The sequence below is a fragment of the Plutella xylostella genome, chromosome 16 (assembly GCF_932276165.1).
Source record: "Plutella xylostella chromosome 16, ilPluXylo3.1, whole genome shotgun sequence".
In the NCBI taxonomy this organism is placed as follows: domain Eukaryota; kingdom Metazoa; phylum Arthropoda; class Insecta; order Lepidoptera; family Plutellidae; genus Plutella; species Plutella xylostella.
The window spans coordinates 2522210-2546627 of NC_063996.1; the positions used below are offsets into that span (position 1 = coordinate 2522210).

The 24418-nt window shown below is 36.2% G+C and overlaps 1 protein-coding gene across 1 annotated transcript in view; it reads right to left on the minus strand.

Moving 5' to 3' along the window:
• Nucleotides 1–8431: 8431 nt before the first annotated feature.
• Nucleotides 8432–24418, minus strand: part of LOC105380517 (alpha-tocopherol transfer protein-like) — a 36217-nt gene continuing 20230 nt past the window's right edge. The window contains exons 2-5 of the mRNA XM_038118350.2: nucleotides 18560–18684; nucleotides 12437–12533; nucleotides 11054–11195; nucleotides 8432–9177 (exon numbers count right to left, since the gene is read on the minus strand). Of these exons, the coding sequence (XP_037974278.1) occupies nucleotides 8932–9177; nucleotides 11054–11195; nucleotides 12437–12533; nucleotides 18560–18684 (610 nt within the window). The 3' untranslated portion in view covers nucleotides 8432–8931. The remainder of the gene's footprint in view (nucleotides 9178–11053; nucleotides 11196–12436; nucleotides 12534–18559; nucleotides 18685–24418) is intronic.

A 24418-nucleotide genomic window follows, 5' to 3' on the forward strand; every position in this document is an offset into this window, starting at 1 on the left:
TGTCACTTTCATGTTCACTCTCTGTTTGAACTTGTTCATCGTCGTCGTCATCCTCATCTTCATCATCGTTTTCATTAACTTCAATTATAAATCTAAGACAAAAACCAAAAAACATTATACCTACCTTGAAGTATAATGTACTAGAGTACGCCAGTCATATTAGTTCAGTGTACACCTATAATATTTTATGTTTAATTTACATTAAATTATAAATAAACAATAACATACCTGTCCAATACATCGTCAAATACTCTATCAGATTTATAATATTCGTCTTAATTTTTTATGACATGGTCGTCACAATTTCTCCACTTTTCAGGCGAATAATTAGAGAAAAGCAACTCAAAGTCTTTTATCTCTTTTAGCTCGCCCTTCACGTACCGCCACACAAGTTCAACAGGATTTAATTCCAGGTGGTATGGGGGTAGGCGAAGCACGATATGACCATTTTCTTTCAAAATTTCATCAATTTTGTAATTTTTCTCTGTGTTTTGCTCATTAATTACTTTCATTAAATCACATAAATTTTGGTTGCTTTCCTAGTTACAAGAACTGACAACTGACGCACTGTCATATGGACTCTTCGTCTTTGTTGTTTACTTTTTCGTATCTGACTGCGCAGTACCTTTAGCCGCGTAGCATGACTGATCCGGTACGCTGTTCTACAAGAAGCCCCTATATTGAGACATTATACGATTTGTTGTTTTTAACGTTATTTTGTTGACGAATTATAGATACCTAATAATAATATAATTATAATATTAAAAAGGCCTCAACACTCATCCTAAGACTAATGGTCTCAGGATCAATGATCTCATGTGGGTCGCACTCAAATTATGACAGACTATATAAGACATGTGGCCGCCTCGGCTGCGCGGCCGATACTGCCGTAACAATGACATGCAGTGCACGCGTTCCCCTCCACCGCTACCCTCCCGCTACCCGCTGTCGTCTTGGGTACCTCGTCCCCTCCGCGTCTGTCACCCCGCAAGGAGGGTCGCCAAGCAACTTGCCAATCTATAGGAGCGATACCCACGCCATTTTATTTTTTATCAAATATTTCACAAAAACTGATTAAATCAACAAATTATGACTACAAGTATTATAATACATATGCATTTGCTATGGAAAGTTAATTTTCTAATCATTTTAGATGCAGAAAAGCCGAAAATTCTTAGAAAACATTTCGCCTTTTCGATTTGTTTACATTTTTTACTATAGAGTTACAGATGCATAGATAAAGGTAAACATTGCACATAATGACACTTATTAGATTCTCCGAATAAGAACTATACGGTCAATGCAGTATGCCAAAGCGCGAGCCTGTTTATATTCTGAGGGGTAATTTATTTTATTTTAACGGTTGTGTATGCTAGGTAAGCTACACAATATACAGGATGTTGAAAAGTAAGTTCATAATTTGTTTTATTTGAAACCAAAAACCGTAGTTAATTAAAAATATATATATTTTAAGATGTGGTAGTCTGTACACTACAGGTTGTTAAAAATAAGTAAGTATTTTTAAAAATTGAAGATCTAAAATTTACATAATTTTTTAAATCTATTTAACAAGCTTTGCAAAAAAGCGGTTAAGTGCGACTGTATCTCGCCATGAAAAAAATGAAATGTTTACTGTAGCTATGAATTTTATGCGTTACAAGTGGAATAAAATACCGCATAATATTATGTACAACTATATAATATTATGTAACAGCCTAGTTTTAAAAAAAAAACTCATAAGAAAATATTAAATACACAGGTTTTTTAACCCCTGAAGGAAATAGAGGGGTGTTATAAGTTTAAAGTAAGGGCTGAATTTTTTTTTAAATTAGGGTGATAGGTAATGTATATTTTTAATGATTTTTTCAAATTGATAAATGTTATACCATTTTTAAATTGCCATAAAATTACCTATAGTTATAGTTATAGAAAAGGGCAGGGCTACCAGTGCCCATTCGCCACTGCAACCTAAAAGATCTATAAATTATGACTCCCCATGCCGAGTCTCACTCTACAGGCCCAGGTCTTTTATAAACCTGATATTACCTATACAGGATGTTGCAAAAAGGGTATACTGTGCCGAAAGGGTTTGACTCAGGGGTTATTCTGAACAACTTTTGTTCTCCAAGTTTTGGAAATTCTCGAAAAATAAATTCGGTCTCTATAGTAAAAAGTCACGTGATCGAATAAGTTTCTATGTAAAAGGTTTTGTTACGTGAATTTTCAAAATTGTAGAAGAAAAGTGGATCAGAATGGCACCTAAATCCACTTTTGGCTAAGCTTTATACCCTTTTTTCAATACCTTGTATAAAATATCGTCAGCGTCAACTTAGATCGTAATCATCGTAACTCCTCGTGACCAAATTTTAGAGGAGACAAAAATACTGTTTTATTTGTAGTTCTAGTTGGCATACTACCCACCTAAAGTTTTTTTTAACTAGCCTAAAAATGATTTGTTTAGACAGTCTATCTTCCTGTTCAACCGCAGCCTGAGTGCCAGTGACTCAATGACTGAAAGGAGGCCATTAGTGCTCCTAAATAAATAAAGCAGGCCTGTAGATTATCTTTCAGTGTACCGACACATCTGATTGCTGTAAGAGCCTGATAAGCTCTTCGAACGAGTCATACCTCTGTGGTGGTACGGTTTCGACCTTTCGGACAGTCAGTTTGGCATCCGAAATGCGGATTCGAATAGTGGGTACAATACTTTGCGTTCGTTCACTGTCGGAGCAGGATAAAAACCACGGGCGAGTTGTTGCGCTGGCTGTTTGCTTAAAAATAGTAACCGCGTTCAACTCTATCCCCTAGAGGGCGAACCTTTAGGGTGGCTCTTGTATACCATCACTTGTCTTCTTATCTGCAGAAAATTGACAGAGGTCATACGTGTCTAACAAGTACATTAAGGATGCGAAAAGAGAGGGTTTGTTTTCACTGAAGAAGTTCAGTTGCGGAGTTCCACAGCGGTAGGTCTTGGACCCCTCTGCTGTGGAACTTGGCATACAACGCGGTCCTGCAAATCAAGCTCGCAAACGGCGTTAGCACAGTGCATTTTTCTAATGTCACACAGGTCGTGAGGTAGGCTGAGAGCCTCCTTCGGGGATGACATCCCAATGATTCATTACGAAAAAATTGCTGCAGCTGTGCTCGCCATGCAGTGCATGGGCTACTTCCGAATCTGGGGGGCTGTTGCAAAGGAGTCCGTTGCCTCTATACGGTACGGGTTCCGTGCGATCTATGATCCTTCCGGGAGCACCTGTCTTGTCAAGTCGAAGAGAATGGCTCGTATTCGACGCAACCTGCAGTACTGGTGGGATTGGTTGGAGGACAGGACAGCAGGAAGCTGCAGCAGCCGTCATGCTGTGATTCGACGCATAGATGCAAAAAAAAGTTGAAAGTAACTTCATGTTAATAAAATATTAGATCTTAATTTAACAACATAACATTGCAAAAAAAAATTAACATTGTTGAGTATGTTATTGTAATTTACTAAAGTAGTAATAAAAACAAAGGCTTATTGCATAGTTTTCGTTCACGTTCGCCTACATCGCACGTTGTATATGAGAATAAAGGGTATAATTACTAAGTTTTCTTGTTTAAAAATCACGGTTTGGGGTTTAGAGGAAAACAAATGGTAAAATGCGGAATACAGTTTTTTTTTTCGAATAAAGAGGAAAACATGTGAATTCAAAAAACGTTTCTATTGACACCAAAGAGTACTTTTCGCCGAGAAAAGTGGAGTTACAATGTTTGCGATCTAAAGTGATGATAGAACTAGAACTTATTTTTTCAGTTCACCTGCTGTTGAGTGAAATCGTAATTAGGTAAATGACTCCTTGACATGAAAATAACTTTTTTTTTATAATCGTTATAACAAAACCGTTTTTTTTAATACAGCAATATTTGTAGGTGTACTTACAGTGAGCAAAAGAGCGCAGCAAGGTGTAAATTTTTTGGTTTTTAAGAAACAAAAATATTATTTCTATCATATCCCAAATACACATAAGTACTTAAAAAAAAAATACACACTCTCGCCTTGTACTAATGTACTCCCTTGCGGGGGTACTTACATGTTATTATTTTTCTGGTGACCTCCCCATATCCCTTTGCCAGCTACGTAACCTTTTGTGACACCCTGTATATGCAGAGTTCTGCAAACTACTGTTCTGCTTTTGAAACACCAAAAAAAACAGGTCGTCTAACTAAAAGGTCACGTGACCAAAAAAAATTATATGAAGAAGCGTTTTTTTCATGAATATAAAAAATTACGTAGGATAAAACAGAGTGACGCCTGAGTAACGCCCTTTCGGCTAACTATACTTTTTTTATTACACGGGGGCAGAGTTTAATACAACACCCTGAACTATTAAACTCTGATAATATTTTCGCGATTTTTTTACATTCTGATTTCATTTCCTGGCTTAGAAATAACATCAATAACATGCTGCACACGTAGGTTTCGGCATAGTATTAAACCCTTTTTGCAACAACCTGTATAAATATCGGCACGTGTACGACTTTATATATAATTAATTATTAAAAATACTTTCAAATAAAAATAAATATTTTCGTATTACAAAACAATATTACTTACTTAGTATATTTTTAACAAAGTGGCATGTCTTCACTTTTATGTTTTCGAGTACTATGTTAAAATTTCATGTCATTGTCCGTAGAACGCCCCGCATACCTCAACCCCCCCTCACTAGATTTGACAGATTCTGATTTTCTTCCAGCTTTAGTGACAGCCTTAGGGCGCCTTCAAATTAGTCGCTAAGTGTCGCGCGACTGCAGCGCTGCTGCAGCGCTGCAGCCGCGCTGCTGTCAAAATCCATATAAATTTTGTAATTTAAAAGATGCGCGACTGCAGCGCCGCAGCAGCGCTGCAGTCGCGCGTTAATAATTTATATGGAATTTAGACAGCAGCGCGGCTGCAGCGCTGCAGCAGCGCTGCAGTCGCGCGACACTTAGCGACTAATTTGAAGGCGCCCTTAGCTCTATCATGATCATGACTTTATGAGACTCTATACTAAAGATATATAAGTAAGTATGTATTTTCTAAATATTTCCCTTTTATAAATATCCATTCTGTAGAAACCTACCTTCTATCTATTTTAATTGTAGATAAGTCTATGGACACAAATTCACAGCATTACAATAATTGGTGCATAACTATTACAGTCAGTTTGGAATCACTATGTTAAGTACATTGACACCGCCACCATTGCACAGCAAATATTCACATGAATTTAATAATTACCCTATAATTCATTAAATAAAAATATATATTCTATAACCCGGTCTTAAAATTAACACAATCAATTAAGTACCCACCCAAATCGCATTAAAACACTAGGTAAACATGACTTTTAAAATCTTTGAAATATTGAAACGACAAAACTATATTTACAATAACAACTTTTTCAATAATATCATAATGTTTTTGAACACAACTCATTAGGTACATTGTATTGGAAATAGTACCGATTATTAATAAGTAATCATTTTTTCCTGTAAATTTGGATTCATACATACATGTATAAGTACTTTACATTTAATACTATAATAATAATAACTTTTCAGAGAGAGGCGCCCAATAAAAGAGAGTAAGTAAGTACATAATTCCTAAATGCTTTTAATACTTGCTAAAATATCATTTTCAATTCTTGGAATGCAAAGGAGATTCTTTACGATTGTCGACATATCGATTGTACATAATTATTAGAGATTATTATGAGTTCAAGCTGGAAGTATACGGAAGATATAGATCTGTAGTTTCTACACTTTACAGGATGTTGCTAAATGGTAAAAGTTATCGGATTTACAATGCATGTTGTTTCGGATTACCTTAACCATTTAGTCATACATAAATAGAGGTACAACTCCGGATTATGTAGATACTATACAACTTTCAAAACTACAATTTGCAAACGATACATATTTTTTATAGATCGTACTACACTCACGGGATATGAAAAAGTTCCACTCACAAAATGCCGACACAAAACAAGCCCAATTTTGCTTTGATGCTTTTTGATGCTCGGTTAAATATAGGTACTTCAATATTGTAGAAGGTGTCGTCAAACTAGCCTTTTCCGTTTAGGAGTAATTTGGTGTTTTTCTCAGTGGAACCTTGTCATTGCACGTGAGTGTATTATGCCGATTTTCGTAGAAACATAAGTCTTGCGAGCAGTTAATTTTAAATCGGTTGCAGGTCAGTATGTATAGATTACAGATCTTCAGGAACATCGAGACGAATTTGAAGGTGAGAAGAAACCAAAGCCTGCAATATTTTAGTATTTACAGTTAAAATTACATAAAAGTACATGCACATTATGTACAAAGTTACACCAACTATTTATGTACTTAAGCGGCTTGTAAAACTACTGAATAGCTAAACTAAGATTTTATTTAAGCCGCCAAAATGCAAAAGGTTCCTCGAAAATACGACATACACATAAAGGAACCTACAATATGTAGTGATTGTCATTATAGAGCAATTTTAGTACATAGGTAATAGATAAATATAGGGATGATTGTAGGTAACTTGTTTTTGAATACAGATTTGTACTAAATGGTCTTGTATACATATTTTTTTTCTAAAATGACTCGAGTTTAGGGCGTGCAAAACCGGAAGGTTTTCAAAACCGGTTTTGAATTTTCGGTTATCAGCCTCAAAACCGGGTAACCGGTTTTTCACCGGTTTTGATATTACTTAAATATTTTTTGTCATACAGTACTAATTAAACAAGGAACCCATATTCTTAGATAGAGATATCCACAAAACATACGAATAAAACATTTTTTATGATATACTTACCTATTTTTAATCAACCATATGACAAATTAATAATTTAGTGAACAGGAAAAAAAGTTAAATAAGAATTATCATAGTACATACTTACTGTTATCACATCTAAAAAAAGTGTGTGGCACCTTAATGGTGTTTTTATATCGTTCTGTTATCATCAATAATTGTATATTTTAAACATACAGGCAGATTTTGAAAAAAAAACATTTATCGTCTGATTCTTACGACCACTCTATAGTAGCAGTAAGATGATGAATGTTTTTAGGGTTCCGTAGCCAAAATGGCAAAAACGGAACCCTTATAGTTTCGTCATGTCCGTCTGTCCGTCTGTCCGTCTGTCCGTCTGTCACAGCCGATTTACTCGGAAACTATAAGTACTACAGTGATGAAATTTGATGGGAATATGTGTTGTATGAACCGCTACAAAAATATGACACTAAATAGTAAAAAAAAGAATTGGGGGTGGGGCCCCCCATACATGTAACTGAGGGATGAAATTTTTTTTTTCGATGTACATACCCGTGTGGGGTATCAATGGAAAGGTCTTTTAAAATGATATAAAGTTTTCTAAAAAACATTTTTCTTAAAGTGAACGGTTTTTGAGATATCAGCTCTCAAAGTCGTAAAAAGTATGTCCCCCCCCTCTATTTTTATAACTACGGGGTATAAAATTCTAAAAAAAATGGAGGTGATGCATGCTAATTAACTCTTTCAACGATTTTTGGTTTGATCAAAGTATCTCTTATAGTTTTTGAGATAGGTTGATTTAACTGTAATTTTGATTTGCTGCTACGGAACCCTTTGTGCGCGAGCCCGACTCGCACTTGGCCGGTTTTTTTGATGTATTACAGATTTGTTCATATCAACGCAACGAAAGAAAGCCTAACTCATTGATGGACACGACTGCATTTGATTTGACGTCCTCAACACTTCATGAAAAAAGTCCATAACGTCGAATGCAGTCCCCGCACTTGGCCTAATTATATTTTCAACAACGGTCAATGCAGTCCTGTTTTACCTAGAGTTTGTATGAAGACCACCTTGTTGTGCTTTATTGGGCCAGATTTCAACGTTATAATTATGTGCACCCAGAGTACCTTTTTTTCACACAGCAATAAGTTTTCATACAGCAAAAAATGTGAACTCACACGTACACATCGGTCACTGACGTCGTGTTTGCTTTACTGCGCCTAGGCAGAGTGCCGGCATGTGCACCAGAAAATCGTCACTCAATTTCCATACAATATTTTAGTGCTTTTTTATGAGTTTCACCATTAATCTAGTGTCCATCAGTGTGCCAACCGATATACAAATTCTTTTATTTTTAGAGTTTATGGGTTCAACTTCTAATGTATGTAAAAAAGTATATAAAAATACGATCAAAATCGGTGAAAACCCGGTTTTCGGTTTCCGGTTTTGAACTCTCAAAACCGGTTATGAAAAACCGTGTTATATTGTCCGGTTAACCGGTTTTCCGGTTAACCGGTTAACCGGTTTTGCACGCCCTACTCGAGTTAAATACATATTTATAATACCAAACAACAAGCGAACTAAGCTAGGAATTTACAATTCAAAATGGCCACGGCAGAAATAATTTCAGCCCATTGAACTAATATTACTTACGCTAGTAATATTAGTCCAATGTATCAGTGTTTCAAAATATAGCTTGATCTCACTCAATGGCAGAAGACTGATGCAGATGCATAAATCTACCTACAACAGAGATCAAGCTACAGGAAAAGTCAAACTTCCACTAAAGTAATTACGGTTTGACAAACTTCAAAATATAATTTTGGCCGTGCATTATATGCCTGTGAATAAAGAAACTATATGAATATTATAATATGTTCGTTCACCATTAACTAAGCATGAGCTATCTCGCTCTAATCGTAGGTCTATCATACCATACATGCAACGCCGTATTAATATAGTTTCTTTATTTACGGAACCCATATCCGCTATTTATGTCATGATTACGATCGAAATACTAAGCCACCTGAGTAAATCAACCTATGCATAAACTTTAGTCATACTACATGTATGACTAAATTCGCTACATTTCATACTCAAGTCCAGCAAAACTACATAATTATTCCCCAAATGTGAAACTGCCCGTAAGCTACTTAATCTATTTCTAGTTTCTTAAACGTGGTCTCCAAAGACTTGCCCTTCTTGTCGTGAATGGCCGCCTTCCTCTGCTGCTCCTCTGCCGTGAAGTAGGGTTCCATATCGCTGAGCTGCTGCATGCACTTCTTGTGTAGCACCTGGGTCTCTGGGAGGGTTCCGCCGTATTGCGGTGGGAGGGCGGAGCGCGGGATCACCGTTTCGTAGAACTTCTCCAGGTCTTCCGTTTTGCTGTGGAACTTTATCTGGAATGGGGAAAACGGTTGGGGTTAGTTTTAGGTTGGGTGGACTGATTTAGATTTTGGGTAGTTGTATGAAGGAAGTTTAAATTTGAATCTCAAAGCATAACACTGTTAAGGTCAGAGAATGGCCTAAATGTAGGCAATGGATGCAATAAGTGAGTATACAAAATTACAATATTGTAGTCGAGATTTGGAGTTAGCAGTTAGAACCAAGGACCTAGACTAGATCCTCGAAAATTTTAGAGCCAGCAGCTTGTATAGATATACCAACTATACCTACCCATAACTCGTAGCTTACACAATTTGTAAACTACACATTTAGGAAGGATACGATTGCAATAGGTTGGGCATATAAACTGTAGTAAGTATATGCGGAGTTGAAATGTGAGTAAGGTCACTGAGGAAACCATCTAATTTGTTTGTCAGACTATTTATTATGTATAGATAGGTACATATATTGTATGTACTTAATAGAAAACTGCAAATTATCGTCATGCAAGCATCGGCGCCGTAGTAAGTAGATTACTTCCTATTACATAATGGAATGTTTGCATACGGTAGGGTTTTGTGAGAATTAAACCCAAGTATTCGGTGAGTCTTCTTATTAGATTCGGTGACACAGCACTATATAGAGCTGGACTTGGGTTTGACATCTTGTTGAAAGGATTAGCCAGTCAGTTAAGTTTTCGGTCGCTGAGCGCCCAGGGTGCATCACAGTATAAATGGTTCAGTTGAGACGTCAACAGAGGAGGTTCTTTCCATGAATAAAGTAAGTAACCCGTAGATCGAAAAAGAGGACTTTGAAAATATATCTAGGTATTCTTAAGTAAATAGGAAATTTAACTGCGGACAAACACAACCTACCAACCATGGCAGCATTGTAAAAATCTCAAACTTAAGTAGGTAAGTACATATTATTATTTCACGATAGCAACTTAGTATTTACTCTAGGTATACTGTATATCTACTTAAGCAGGTGTTAAAGATTTAGATAGGACATAAGTAAGTAGGTATGCAACACTTTATTTCACAGGGTGCTAATTTATCAAGTAAATATACTTATGCTTTAATGCAGAATATAACCATTATGTACCTACACCTACTACAGAACTCAAGGCCTTGTCGGCTAAACAGAATAAATTTTTGGTAAATAGAGCGTCATAGCCAAAAATGAATTTACTTACCCAAGGTTAATTAAATCATTTATTTGATTGCTATAAATTAGCAATTTTGTTCAATGCATGCGATTAAATAGATACGCTGCTCAACATTTATCACAAATAATCCTAACTCGCATAATCTGAGATAACTCCAGATATATTAACACCGGTAGCAACAATATTTTGGCTTCAATCGGCTACTTAGTTTTTATATTTTTTAAATATGTATTCACGACAAAATAACACTATGTATATCCTACGCAATAAGAGCTAAAACCTCACCAAGTTACCAAATCGAACAGTTTAGCAAAAACATAACTACACCTTCTTGTCCAAGCCGAACGCGATCCAATGCTCGATCTGTTTGAACGTGTGCTTGGGGACGACGATACAGACCCAGCATTGGATCGCGTTCTCGGCGTGCCTCACCGAGGCGTACGGTACGCTACAGCAACAAGAGCTACACCCTCACCAGACCAAACAGTTTCTTCTCCATCAAAAGGGATCTATACAGGGTATTGCAAAAAGAGTATACTAAGCGAAAAAATAATTGATTATCCATAGTAAAGTCACGTGACAAACAAAGTTTCTATGGAAAATGCTTGATACTCTGATTTTATTTCCGGGCTTAGATAAAACATGCTGGACTCGTAGGTTTCGGTTTAATATACCCTTTTTGCAACATCCTGTATCTCCTACAGAATAACAGCCCCCCTCACCAGGTCGAAGAGCTTCTTGTCCATGAAGGGGCGGATGAGCAGCAGCAGCTTGTCCAGCACGGGCTCCGTGTTCAGCACGTGGATGGCGCGCATGCGCACCGGCATCGCCTCCTGGATGTACGCGAAGAACTTGCGCAGGGTCCTGGAGGGAGCAAGAGGGGTGTTATAAGTTTTGCGTGTCTGTGTGTGTCTAGCTGTTTGTGGTAGCGTAGCTCCTAAAGTGGTGAACCGATTTGAGTTGTTTTTTTTTGGATTATAGATGATGTTATCCTGCTTAGAGTGACATTGCTACTAGGAGGGGGTCAGGTTTCTGCGCAGGCCAGTACACTATTACCACTGGATAATTTATTAACGTGGCGGCAGTACAGTACAGCGACAGTACTACATAATTAGTAACTATAAGTTCAAGTTACAAGTGTTACAACTATGCTTGCCACGCTCTTCAGCTTTAAAACATAGTTTTGCATTCATTTTTTGCATCAGCAAACATTTGCAACAACATAATTATAGTTAGGTGAGATGTATCTACATTGGTTAGTAATTCAAAAATACATAGGTAATATGAATAAAATTAAGCAATCGTTTTGTAATGATATCGATCTACATAGCTAACTAACAATTATGTGTGTGTGTGTGAGGTAACAAGGGCACAACCTATCTCAACAGACACCGTCATAGGCTAATAAGTAATCAAAGAAACCTGTCACGGTAAATAAATACTACTAAATACATACAAGCTGTGCTAGAGTGAGTATAAATTAAGTCCAACTACGATTTAATTTCAGGAACTGAGAAGTAGATTGATAACTGCTGTAATAGCTTTCATTGAAGACAAAATATACTGAATATTAAGTGAGGATGGGTGTACGCAAGAGTAAAAAAAAGTTCTAAAACATGATAAAAATGTAATGTATCTAGTGCTGATTATGATATTTATAGTGCAATTTTATTTACAACGACATTAAACATCTAACCGGACCGGGACAATCAACAAAGGAAATATGTGAGCCTTGGAAACACTTTGCCACTGAGGTGCAATTTTATCAGTGATTGAGTCCGACACCATTTTTTTTATTCGTCATATTATGTATTAATTAAGTATTTATTGCAAGCAAGGACGTTCATTTTATCGTTAGCCGTTTTGAATATCGATTGGGAATATTAACGTTCGTTTACTGATAAAATTCCACCTTATATATTTTTCCATAAAAGTGCTTGTAAAGCCGTTGGTCGTATTTCTTTTGCTGACTCTCTAATAAATAATTTACCTTTGTCTATCCTTTTGAAAGCTAAAACACCAGTTAAGATTATGGGCCAGACGTACAAAAAGATTAGTCTTCTTATTAAAATTTCAGGTGGAAAAAAATGTATTATAATACTTACGATAAACTGACTCTGGTGAGATGTCCAAATTTGACTCCCGTCATGTCAAAAAGGAAGATGTACCCTGGCTGCGGCCCCCGCTTACTTAGGCAGGCATCTGGAAAATTTAAATAAAAATATTTTAATCTAGATATGTATCCTAAGTGCATTGTATTTATTCCAAAATGACGATATGGTTCGCAACCTATCACGTGAGTACAAATGTGCTGCGTAAAGTGGCTCGCTTGTGAGCCACCTCTGACTACCCCTTCGGCGATCACAGTGGTGAGTGCATATGCATATGCACAATACTTTAATGTTTGTAATGTTGCAGTTATGATAAAAATATATTTTATAATATGTAACCTATTGAGATAGGCGAGTACCCAAATGTGGTTCCTAAAGGAATGGTAAGCGGCCACGTCGGTATCGTACGTATCGGATTAAACGGATTCTTATAAATGTATGGAGAAACGGTGTCGGATATTTTTAATGTTATAAATAAAACATTACCCTCCTCCTTCGGGTAAAAATAAAAGATAGCTAATATGGGTAAGTATATCACAGTAAATTAAAGCAAGGACTGCCAGTGCCATTTTTGTGTTTGAAGAATAATAATTGGTACAATCTTATCATTTTAAGATCGGTGGCCGTGTCTATCGCCTAGTTTGTCTTAATCAAGATCATGCCAAATAATAGTAATATCTAAAGAGGCTCTTTTAGCTATTTATATCGAAAATATATAAAAAAATTATAACAAATTATTACCCGAGGTTTTTGGGCATTTTTTAATAATTTATAGCTGATTGTTATGAATCATTATTTTTTAGCCATAGCTGCCGAGAACTGTTAAGGCTATATATAATAATAATGTAAATTTAGAAACCTACATTGGAACTTTTTCATTGCTCGTGTACCTACTTGTTTAACTAAACCCAGGGTATTTACTTACTTCTTTAAAAGCAACAACACAGTTTGCCGACAACACAGTCATCGAGGAGGACTGGTCTAATATTTGATTTGATCAATTCTTCGGTAACTGTCTGGCTCACAGCTCCCAAGGTTGATGGTAAAGTTAATATTTTGCTATTTGTAGGTAAATTTGTCCGAAAAATAGCGACTAACACGTAAGAAATTAAACACTCTAAAATACCTATTTGCTATTCTAAGAAAAATGTCTGCGATTAATATAAAAAAAAATTAAGAGGTTCAGTTTGTCCGCAGATATTAATAATTCTTGGTTGAAAAAAAAATAATTGGTATGATCCATACCATACCACAGAATAATAACTAGTACCAGTTTGCAAAAAATACGTTGGGTACGCATAAAATAAGCATATTCAGGCATTTTTAACCCAAGTTCTAAAGTTCAGTTTAATCTGAATTTCTGAATTACACATTATAATATTAATTGATTGATTAATAGCGTCGCTTATGTATATTTTTAGTGAGTAACCTACCTACTACCTGACCTATTGATAAGAATAGTTGGAATACTAAGCTAGATACCTGCTACTACTACCTACTAACTTGGGTATGTATGTATGCATACATTTTAATTTTCAGATATAAATAAATATTTTTTCAGATGTCTAAACAGATTATTTACGCCTGTGAAATTCGGGTGCTACGAAAATTTATTTATTCTAACATTTTATTGTTCACAGAAACATAAATACATAACAATTAAAAAACACAGTAAAAGCATACAATGATGTTGATTCTGAAGGCAGAAATTCTACTAGCATAAAATGACATTTACGGAAACAATCATAGAGTCGAATTTTAAACAAAGAAATTAAGGTTTTGACATCTCTAAATTTAAAATTTCTGCCTTCAGAATCGATACCAATGGCGCAATTAATTCTGATTTTACATCCCCTCAACTTAACTTCCTAGATGAAGCTTTTGGCGAAACCTTCACTTCGCCTTCAAAAGCTTTCCTGTGACCCATTCAGTGTGGACGTGACCTAAGACCCCGACGCATTATTTATTTAATTTTCTTTTGCAATTTAAGAAACATTTTTCTCTGTAATGCCTGAGAAATAAGGATGGATTTAGTCCGCACTTCGTGGTAAACAGTCGGTTGTATGTAATATTTACTTCATAAAGTATTTAAAACATGTTGTAGTAACCAGTAGGTTTCCAAGAGACTGTTGTCGACCTTGCATAGCAGTTGGGGTATAAAATGACATCAATAATGAATACCTACTTCTGATATGTACCTATGTATACAACCTAATGTTTATACCTAGATTTACTTTAATGATGGCATCTCTTACTACTGTAACTACTGTATATTTTAGCATTTTGTAGAATAGGTGGAAATATGCACTCATGATAAACTGCAGGTAAATAGGTTGCAAAAGCCAGAACGCAGGTCACTTCAAAACAAAATAAGAACTAAGTTCAACCGACCAATCGAGAGAAGATGCTTGTCTATACAGGGTGTTGCAAAAAGGGTATACTAAGCCGAAACCTACATGTGCAGCATGTTATATCTAAGCCCGAAACTGAAATCAGAATTTGAAAATTCGCGAAAAAAAAATTTCATTTTCCATAGAAACTTTGTTGGTTACGTGACTTTTTACTATGAAAAAAAAATTTTTTTTTCGCGAATTTCCCAATTCTGATTTCAGTTTCGGGCTTAGATATAACATGCTGCACATGTAGGTTTCGGCTTAGTATACCAATTTTGCAACACCTTGTATATATTTAGGTAGTTATTTGTTTACATGAATGATGCCTACGTACATTATTTAATATGAAAATTAAAGTATTAAGTAATTAAGTAAAAAAAAAACCATATCGATATGATAGTAGCAATTCTACATGTAAGATTAGAGTATTTTTAGTAAACCATAACATGTTTTTACATAATAATTGCTAATGATTTACAATTAATGATGTTCGTACCTAATCTTTTATTCAGTTAAAGCTTATTATTGGTTCTTGTGAATCGTAGAAATAACTACTTCTTTTTTTTCGACGGAAGGGTGGGTTGCACCATTTAACTTTAACTAGGATAACAGATGTCAAATCTCTTGAAGATTGATCTGTCTTGCCAAGAGATTTGACGTTTGTAATAGTTAAAGTTAAATGGTGCAACCCACCCTTAGTTTGTTAAGGTACGACGGTGTAGGAATATACAGGATGTCGCAAAAGTGGTATAGTAAGCCTCAAGGGGGTAAAGCTAGTTTAAAGCTAGGAGTAATTTGCTCCTTTATCACTAGAACTTTTTCATTGCTCGCGAGTTTATATTCTACTAGCTGTTCCCGCGCGCTTCGCTTCGCCTTAAAAAGTTTTCCCGTGGGAATTCCGGGATAAAAAGTAGCCTATGTTCTTTCCCAGGGTCTAGACCGTATGTATACCAAATTTCATTAAAATCCGTTCAGCAGTTTTGGCGTGAAAGAGTAACAGACAGACAGACAGACAGAAAGACACAGTTACTTTCGCATTTATAATATTAGTTAGGATTCTATTGTTATGAAGCCGACTACTTTACACGTGACGTGATCCGATCACGCGCGGACATCGACAGCCGATCGGATAAATTGGATAATGCACTATTTTTAACACCTGACGTAAAAAGAGGGGTGTTATAAGTAAAAGTTGAACGTGTCTGTCTGTGTTAGTGCAGCTCCCAAACAGCTCTTCGATTTTCGTTTAGTCTGAATCTGGTATTATAAATATATTTTTTTGTCTGTGGTTGCGCTACCGCAGCTGCCTGACGTTTGAACTGATTTTCGTTTAGTTTATTATTTAATAGATAATTTTATCCCGAGTGTTCTAATAAGCCATGTTTCTTGAAAATCTATTCAGCCATTTGAAGATCAACCGCCATTTCCTAGTTGCTGACAAAACCCCGCTTCACTGTGAGAAGGTTCCGTGCTTACACCGGAAACCCTTCATACCGGATGCACTTCGTACAAGGCAAAGGTAACGTTAACCTAACAGCCACGACTAAAGTTCATGAGCACAGGTGACCTCTAGATCGTAATTAAGCGCAGTGCAAATAATGCTGGGGGTTACTCTATAATGACAAAAACGAAGTTTCGGACCGATGCTGCGCGAGCCACGACTCTATCTATCTCGCTGTAATTGACGTAAGTGACGGCACCGTAGCTAGGGCGGTAGTGACGCTGCTTCCGAAGCTTAGGGCCGCGGGTTCGAATCCCGCCCATGGCAAACATTCGTGTGATTAGCACTTGTGTTTGCCTTGTGTCTGGTTGTCGTTTAGCTATTTAAGAAGTATCTATCTATGTATCTGTGTAGATATATCAGCTGTCCGACACCCATAACACAGGTTCTGCCTAGCTTGGGGTCGGATGGCCGTGTGTGAGATGTCCACACATATTTATAATTTATTTATTAAATTTCACGATTGCTCTCGTTCGTTCGTATATCATCAGTATAGAGTAAGAGTAACCCTCCTGATTCCACAATATTTTCCAGCAATTCGGACCTACGCTACGTGACACTGAATTAACTGAAAGAGCAAATATTAATACTGGGTGCGGAGCGGTGGTAGCTCAGTGGGGTAAGCGCCCGCTTCTCACGCCAGAGATGCGGGTTCGAATCCCGGCGCTGACATGTACAAATGAGTTCTTTTAACTTAAGTACAATGTATACCATCGCTCTTACAGTGAAGGAAAACATCGTCATCATCTAGCACATCTAGATATGTGAACCCACCAACCCGCAGTGGACCAGCGTGGTAGGACATGGTCCAAGCTTAGGAAGGCAGTTTAGACATTGGGGATATGCACAAAGGTTCCACTCGACACACCACAGATAATAGAATAGAATAATAGAAGGTGGTGCAAAAGTATAATAAGCCGAAAGGGATGACGCAGCGGTCATTGTGAACACCGGAAAAGCAATCAGCTACTCTCATTTTCAAAAGTCATTGCTTTGGAACGTACCCCTGACCTGAGCCACTGCCAAATGGCTTTACAATACTTACCAATTTTGCAACACCCCGTAGTAAGTATTTTATTATTGTATGCAAACGTGCGCAAAGTCACTAAGTGCTGGGAAACCTACTGTAGGTTTTCTAAATGTCATCGATTTTATCTAGGGCATTAGTGCAGTAAAGGTAGGTCGGAAACATGTTTAGTATATTCGTAACAAACAATATATTTTTTACGTACGTATTTAAAAATACATATAATATATTTACGTAATATTTGAGCAGATATGCAGATAAACTGAGCAGGTAGGTATAATTAGAAACGACCTTGTTTGTTCGGTCGGCAAATGTTTATATTTTTAACCCTTAATATTTTGTATATCCGGTCATTTCAATAATTCTAAACTAATACGGATCTTTTACCTGCTATTAAAATAAACATAATTGCTATGGGCAGTTTAGTATAATAGCAATTTTATGTAAATATTTTGTAAAATATTACAGGCATTCGAAATCATATCGCAATTAGGACCTAAACAGATTCCGTATACGAAATCATCTATTTTTTGTTGCTTAGGAAGCTCATTTGGTTAAAGGAAAGTAACATAACATAAAGTGGAAAATAACGTTAGAACCCCCAGGCTCTTGAGAAGATGTGACCTACTTTCTGCCTCCACTTACAGCTTACGTTTTCCTTTACCTGTGTCCGATAAAACTGTTGAAGTAGACTTGAACAAAATGAAAGTAGGTTTTAAAACTGTATTTCTATGTTACCTTTAGCACTAGACGTTTATTTCGTCCAAGTCGTTTCGACCGAGGTTTAAGGGTTATTCGGGAATTATTTTATCATAATTATTATTATTATTATCAATATCCAGTCTCAAATCTCTACACCATAGATCCATGAGTACTGAGTACTGACCATGACCATCCCCAATTATTTAAGTATTTATCAAAAACAGAAAATGGCCATTCATCTTACATTCATCCTAAGATAATGCGCATTTATTAGGGTAGGCTAAATTCTAGGAGATACATTTCCCACAATCCACCAAAGGACGGTGAAATATCCTTCAGTAACAGATGGGAATGATGGTATGCACCTTATTAATGCTGAGATTGTTCCATTTTGCCAACCAATATGTAATTATATACCAAATGTTTTTTTTACAGTCATTTTAATTTAATTGTTTTTTTTTTGTTTTTTTTTTAGTCACGCATGTTTCACTCACCGACGGTCATGAAGAGCAGCTTGCAGCCGGGCTCCAGGTGGTACTTGGAGGGCTCCGTGAGCCGCAGCCGGTGGAAGATCACGTCGTACCCCTCCGCCGACTTCTCCGGGAGGAACGAGAACTCACTGGGGGAAATGAGGAAACAGTTATTAATGGTAGAGTCGGTAGAATAGCATTAAGTCCACCCTTTGTACATTTATTTAAGAATATATAATACTAGCTGTTCCCGCGCGCTTCGCTTCGCCTTAATAAGTTTTCCCGTGGGAATTCCGGGATAAAAAGTAGCCTATGTTCTTTTCCAGGGTCTAGACCGTATGTATACCAAATTTCAATCAAATCCGTTCAGTAGTTTTGGCGTGAAAGAGTAACAGACAGACAGAAAGACAGACAGACACACTTACTTTCGCATTTATAATATTAGTTAGGATTATTTGTGCAACAAAGGATAATACAGAATTGAGAACCTCCTCCTTTTTTGAAGACGGTTAAAAATAAATAAATACTTTATTTTCACAACACACAAGTCGAAAAGGTATCGTGACTGTATCAACTCGAGACGTCCTGTATTCTTTGTATGAAACTCCCTGCATCGCACACTAATGGGGATAGGTACAAATTTCAAGCTTAGGAATCAAATGGCAAACCTACATTTTGTTCCATTAACATGATACATAATACTATGTATAGTTGTATTGTATACATACAATACTCACACAGCTAACAAGTTCACAGCAATGCAGCTATTTCACTTTGGTGTCTGAGTGGAGTTTCAAAATTGCCTTTTAAAGTATTCACGGTAACGAACATGGAAGTTTTCGACGACTAAATAATTAAAAGTACAATTTGTTTTGCAATCTACAGATTTCAGCAATACAATATTTTGGCATTAAGTCCACCTTTTTCCCACTTACCTATTATTATACTCATAAATAAATGAAACACAATCGTTTGGTGTGTTATTTTATGAAGTAAAGTACTTATTATTGTTATTGATTAATACATCTCCAGTATAATCAATTAATCTTACTTGTATAATATCGAAGCAACATTTGTTTTTTTTTTGTATGGTATAAACTCAAACCTGCTGTACCGATTTAAAAAATAATTTCCTAACGGCAAGTTGTCTCTGGGTCCTATAGGCTGCTTAATATCCCGAAATTTCCACGCGTTTCTGCTCGAAATCGCGTAAAATCTAGTAGAGAGAAAAAAGAAACGGCCTTTATCAGGGTACGCGTATTGCTACAGGTGAGTTTAATATAATTGGAAGCATTATTCCCATGTTATTGCTCATATCATATCTTTTGCAACTAACAGAGTGTGTTGAAACTTTTGAAACCGCAATGTATTGTTTAATAATATCTAATACTAGGCGTAGGACCGACTGCTTTACATACGCAATTACCAACTCGTCACACAGTATGGATGTTTTTTCAGACATCAGCGAACCTAATCTGGCTAACTTAACACATTTTTATGACAGAATTTTCATAGAAATCAGTCACATTTTACATTTTGTTGACGATTTAAAAGATTTCTGTGTGGTAAAAATAGCCAGATTAAATGCATACGCATCCAGTGGCGTGCTTTGGGAGAGGCCTACGCCCAGCAGTGGATTGCTATAGGCTGATGATGATGATGATGATGATGATATGGTGAGTCTTGTTGTTTGTCTTTAATTTATGGTTCCAACCGAGGATCGAACCCAGGACCTTTGAGCTCTCAATGTTGAAGCTGAGCCTCTACCACTATACCACAAAGGCAGTTGGAGTACCTAAGTAGCTATAGAAACTATGTAAGCACGAAGAAATGCTGAAAATGACTGCTGGTTGTACTAATTGTTATAAGTAAGCTTCAGCCTATAGATGTATTATGTACAGTTTTCCACCCAGGACCGTATAAACATGTGTAGGTATAGTACAGGATACATTATGCGTATTATACATGTATTAATAATACATCAGGTATGGTTTCGTAACCCTCAGTTCAGGAACAAGTGACCTTTGCCATTTAGCAGCCAGTTTCTATTCTAGTAACATTTAGCTACTTGCATGGCTTGCATTGCCACGTTCGTTCGGAAATGAATGTATATGAAATTATAGCTGTTCCCGCGAGCTTCGCTTCGCCGTTTTCCCGTGGGAATTCCGAGATAAAAAGTAGCCTATGTTGTTTCTCAGGGTCTAGACCATATGCATACCAAATTTTATTTAAATCCGTTCAGTAGTTTTGGCGTGAAAGAGTAACAGACAGACAGACACACAGACAGACAGACAGTTACTTTCGCATTTATAATATTAGTTAGGATTAGGATTAGGATTATAACCTACATAAGAGACCTTTAAAAATTGTTATTCATCGGTCTAGATCTGGTGCTACAACAGCCGCACATACCATTCAATACGATATTAATTTATTGATTTAAAAAAAACGAAAATAAAGATTTTATACAGCGAAGATTACACAATAGGCGGTTGCCTAAGATAGGCGGCTATATCGCTAAAAACCTTACAAATTTTACAGCTTTGATCGGGAAGGGGTTAGTATCCATAAGCTAATCTACAATAAGATCATTTTATATTTCCAAAATAGTATCATTATTATTTTTATCCTATCTACGATTCACGTGTTATTGTAATTTTATTCGAATGTGACCAAATACGAGTTTATCCGGTGACTCAAGGACCGGATCTAAAGGATTGTAGGTACATTTAACATATATATTTGCAAACATTTATTTATGTAAAAACCCTTGATTTGATAGGACCATAATTCAACGGTCCACCGTGATACTCAAAGGTTTCCATATCTTCAAATGAGTTATAGTTATGAGTTTATGACGTCAAATATTGAACTCGCGAGTCGCCATTGCCAGCAAAATAATAGAGTCGCCATTAATTATTCATGAGTGTAAGGCCCTTGTTCCAACGCCGCCGTTGAACTATAAAGAGCAGAGCAGCGAGCATAGGATTCGATACTATTTTCGAATCTACACGAAGGGTCGCTTTTACCAAACGCTAAACGTATACAAATCAAATTTTAAATACATTTTGTACTAACTGACAGACGTATGACAGGCTACTAAATACGTTTAGCGTTTGGTGAAGTTCCACCTAACATATGGAAAATACAAATGTGACTTTTGGAACTAACTATGCCTTACATTTTGACAGTGACAGTTGACGATACGCAACGTTAACGGGGATCGAAACTTGTGCTCACGACTCAGAGCAGAGATAGATAATGGTAGAAAGAACATATTATAAACTCACGACGAGCAATGAAAAAGATGCATTCCCGAAATGCCCACACCAGATGACCCCACACATTTAAAATGGAACTTCATTTTTCACTTTCATTGCTCTTCAGTGTATTTCTTGGGCAGCATGACATACAATGATGTATGTAGAGTAGGTACTTACTTATGTATATATTTATACAAAATTATGCGCGATGTATACGTTTCTAACGCTATTATAGTCCATAGTTTGTCGTTGACAGTGTGGTACACGCTCTCTTTAATGTTTAACTCACTTTACGTAATGTAGTTTAAACTCAAGAAAAAAACAACTATAGATCGTCTTTGGTATCAGAAATTAACATTTTAGTCTGTAACTCGATATATGTGCATGTCATTAAACATTATTTGTGCATTTTAATTACTTACTTTAATTACTTTAGTTTAGGTACTTACAGTAAATATTATTTAATTATCAATAGAAATTCTAAAACCTAGACGGTATAGGGTTCATCAAGTACCTACTTCCTACCTGTGCATTTATAAACGTTGAACTGGGAAACATGACTTCAATGGAGATCAGATTATGAAATGTGTCAAATACCTAAATATTTATTGTTAATAAAGACGATTTTAAGAGGAAAGGATTTCAGTGGGGATAAAAGACAGACAACTACCGTACCTAAACCGACACAATAGCAATCGACAATCCATAATGATAAGCAGCATCGCTTGTCTGTCAGATCCATACAAGTTAGAGTGCCACAAACTTATCTGTTCCGGTGACAGCTCAAATAAATCTCTAATATTTCTTAATTCTATAAGATTTTAAGTTTGCTCGTATTGTTATTTCGCTCTTGCGGTGTTAATAAACCCATCTAATGTTTTAAAATATACAATTCATTAGTAAGTAATGAGATATGGATCAATTTAGTTCGCTGTCACCGGAACAGATAAGTTTGTGGCACTATACGTCACATTTGACAGATAAGCAATGCTGGTTAAGTATTGTCGATTGCTAATATGCGGTAATGGTAACCCCTCAGTAGTGGTGGTGGTTGGATTAGGAAGGTCGAGGAGTGAGTGTTGCAGCTTGAGGAGACCCCTATGGCCAACTAAGGACGAGAATAATAATAATTGAATCCTAACTAATATTATAAATGCGAAAGTAACTGTGTCTGTCTGTCTGTCTGTCTGTCTGTCTGTCTGTTACTCTTTCACGCCAAAACTACTCAACGGATTTGAATGAAATTTGGTATACATATGGTATAGACCCTGGGAAAGAACATAGGCTACTTTTTATCCCGGAATTCGCACGGGAAAACTTTTTAAGGCGAAGCGAAGCTCGCGGGCACAGCTAGTGTTAAATAAACCTGTAATGGTACCATTAACCTACCGTATAAGGCAAACAAGGACAATGTCTGAATTCAGTAAGTTATCATCAGGTTATCTTTATGCTAAAAGTCAAACCAATTTTCGATGTGCACAAGATTTCCTTGACCCTTTAATATTCTTTATAGTCTTTATACTTTATCCCCACGTGACTAAGATTAAAGATTATATGAACTAGATAGTATCACATAATTCACATACAAAACAAACCTAAAATTCACCGCATTGTACCAACTAATAATCACAATTCTTCTAACAGAAGACAGAACCAATTCAAAATAAGAGAGACGTTTCTTTTGCACTGACACTCCATCTAGTCCGTATTATAATACCCCGTTGGGTCAAAACCATTGACAAAAGAATAAAGAGGACTTAGCATAAAAATCGGTACTTAAAAATATATCGTCGTCTCTTTTTAACTTATTGGTGTTATCGTACGTAAAAAAGGACAACAGTAGTTTTGTCTTTGCCTAAAATTACAACATTGCGATCGGTCGCCATGTTGATTGACCAAGATTGACATCCAAACACAAGGTACTTCAGCTGTCAAACAATTTGTTTGTTTACATTTTTCAAGAAAAAAGCCGCCATTTTAATTGACACCAAAGTTTAGGTAAGCACATTTTTTTCGTTGATATGGCATGTCCTCTCTTTATTCTTTTGTCAATGGTCAAAACAGAAAGAACCGTGACATATTTTTTCTTCAATAAGTCTTGATTGTGTTTGGTTTTTCGATGTTGTTATAAAAGTCCTTTCTACCTCACTTCGGTCGTTTCTGTGATTCGTTTCTATTCCTTCGAGGAATCTATTCATGAAGGTCGCAATATAGTAGGTAGGTAGGTATGTGTATGTACACTTGTACAGTCAGCAAAAGAGATATGTACCTATGCCATCCTAGCGCAAAATACGGGTAATGGGCAGTTCTTCTTTTTAACCTACATAATGGATAAAAAATTATCCCGAATTTGAAAAAAATAACTTTAGCTTTTTGGTGAACTCTAATAATTTTTATGATAGCTACATTTCTATTCTATCGAAAAAGGTGGTTGGCCGCGAAGTTTAAGTATTTTTTCAAGATTTTCAGAACATAATACGGGGATAAGGCAAAGACAATTACACCTTCGTCACAGAATCTTTTATTTTATTTTAACGAAATAGTCTTCGTCGATTAAAATGAAACTTTTTTGATACGTTAATAAACAAAATACCATTTTAGAAAACATATGAAGGAATGG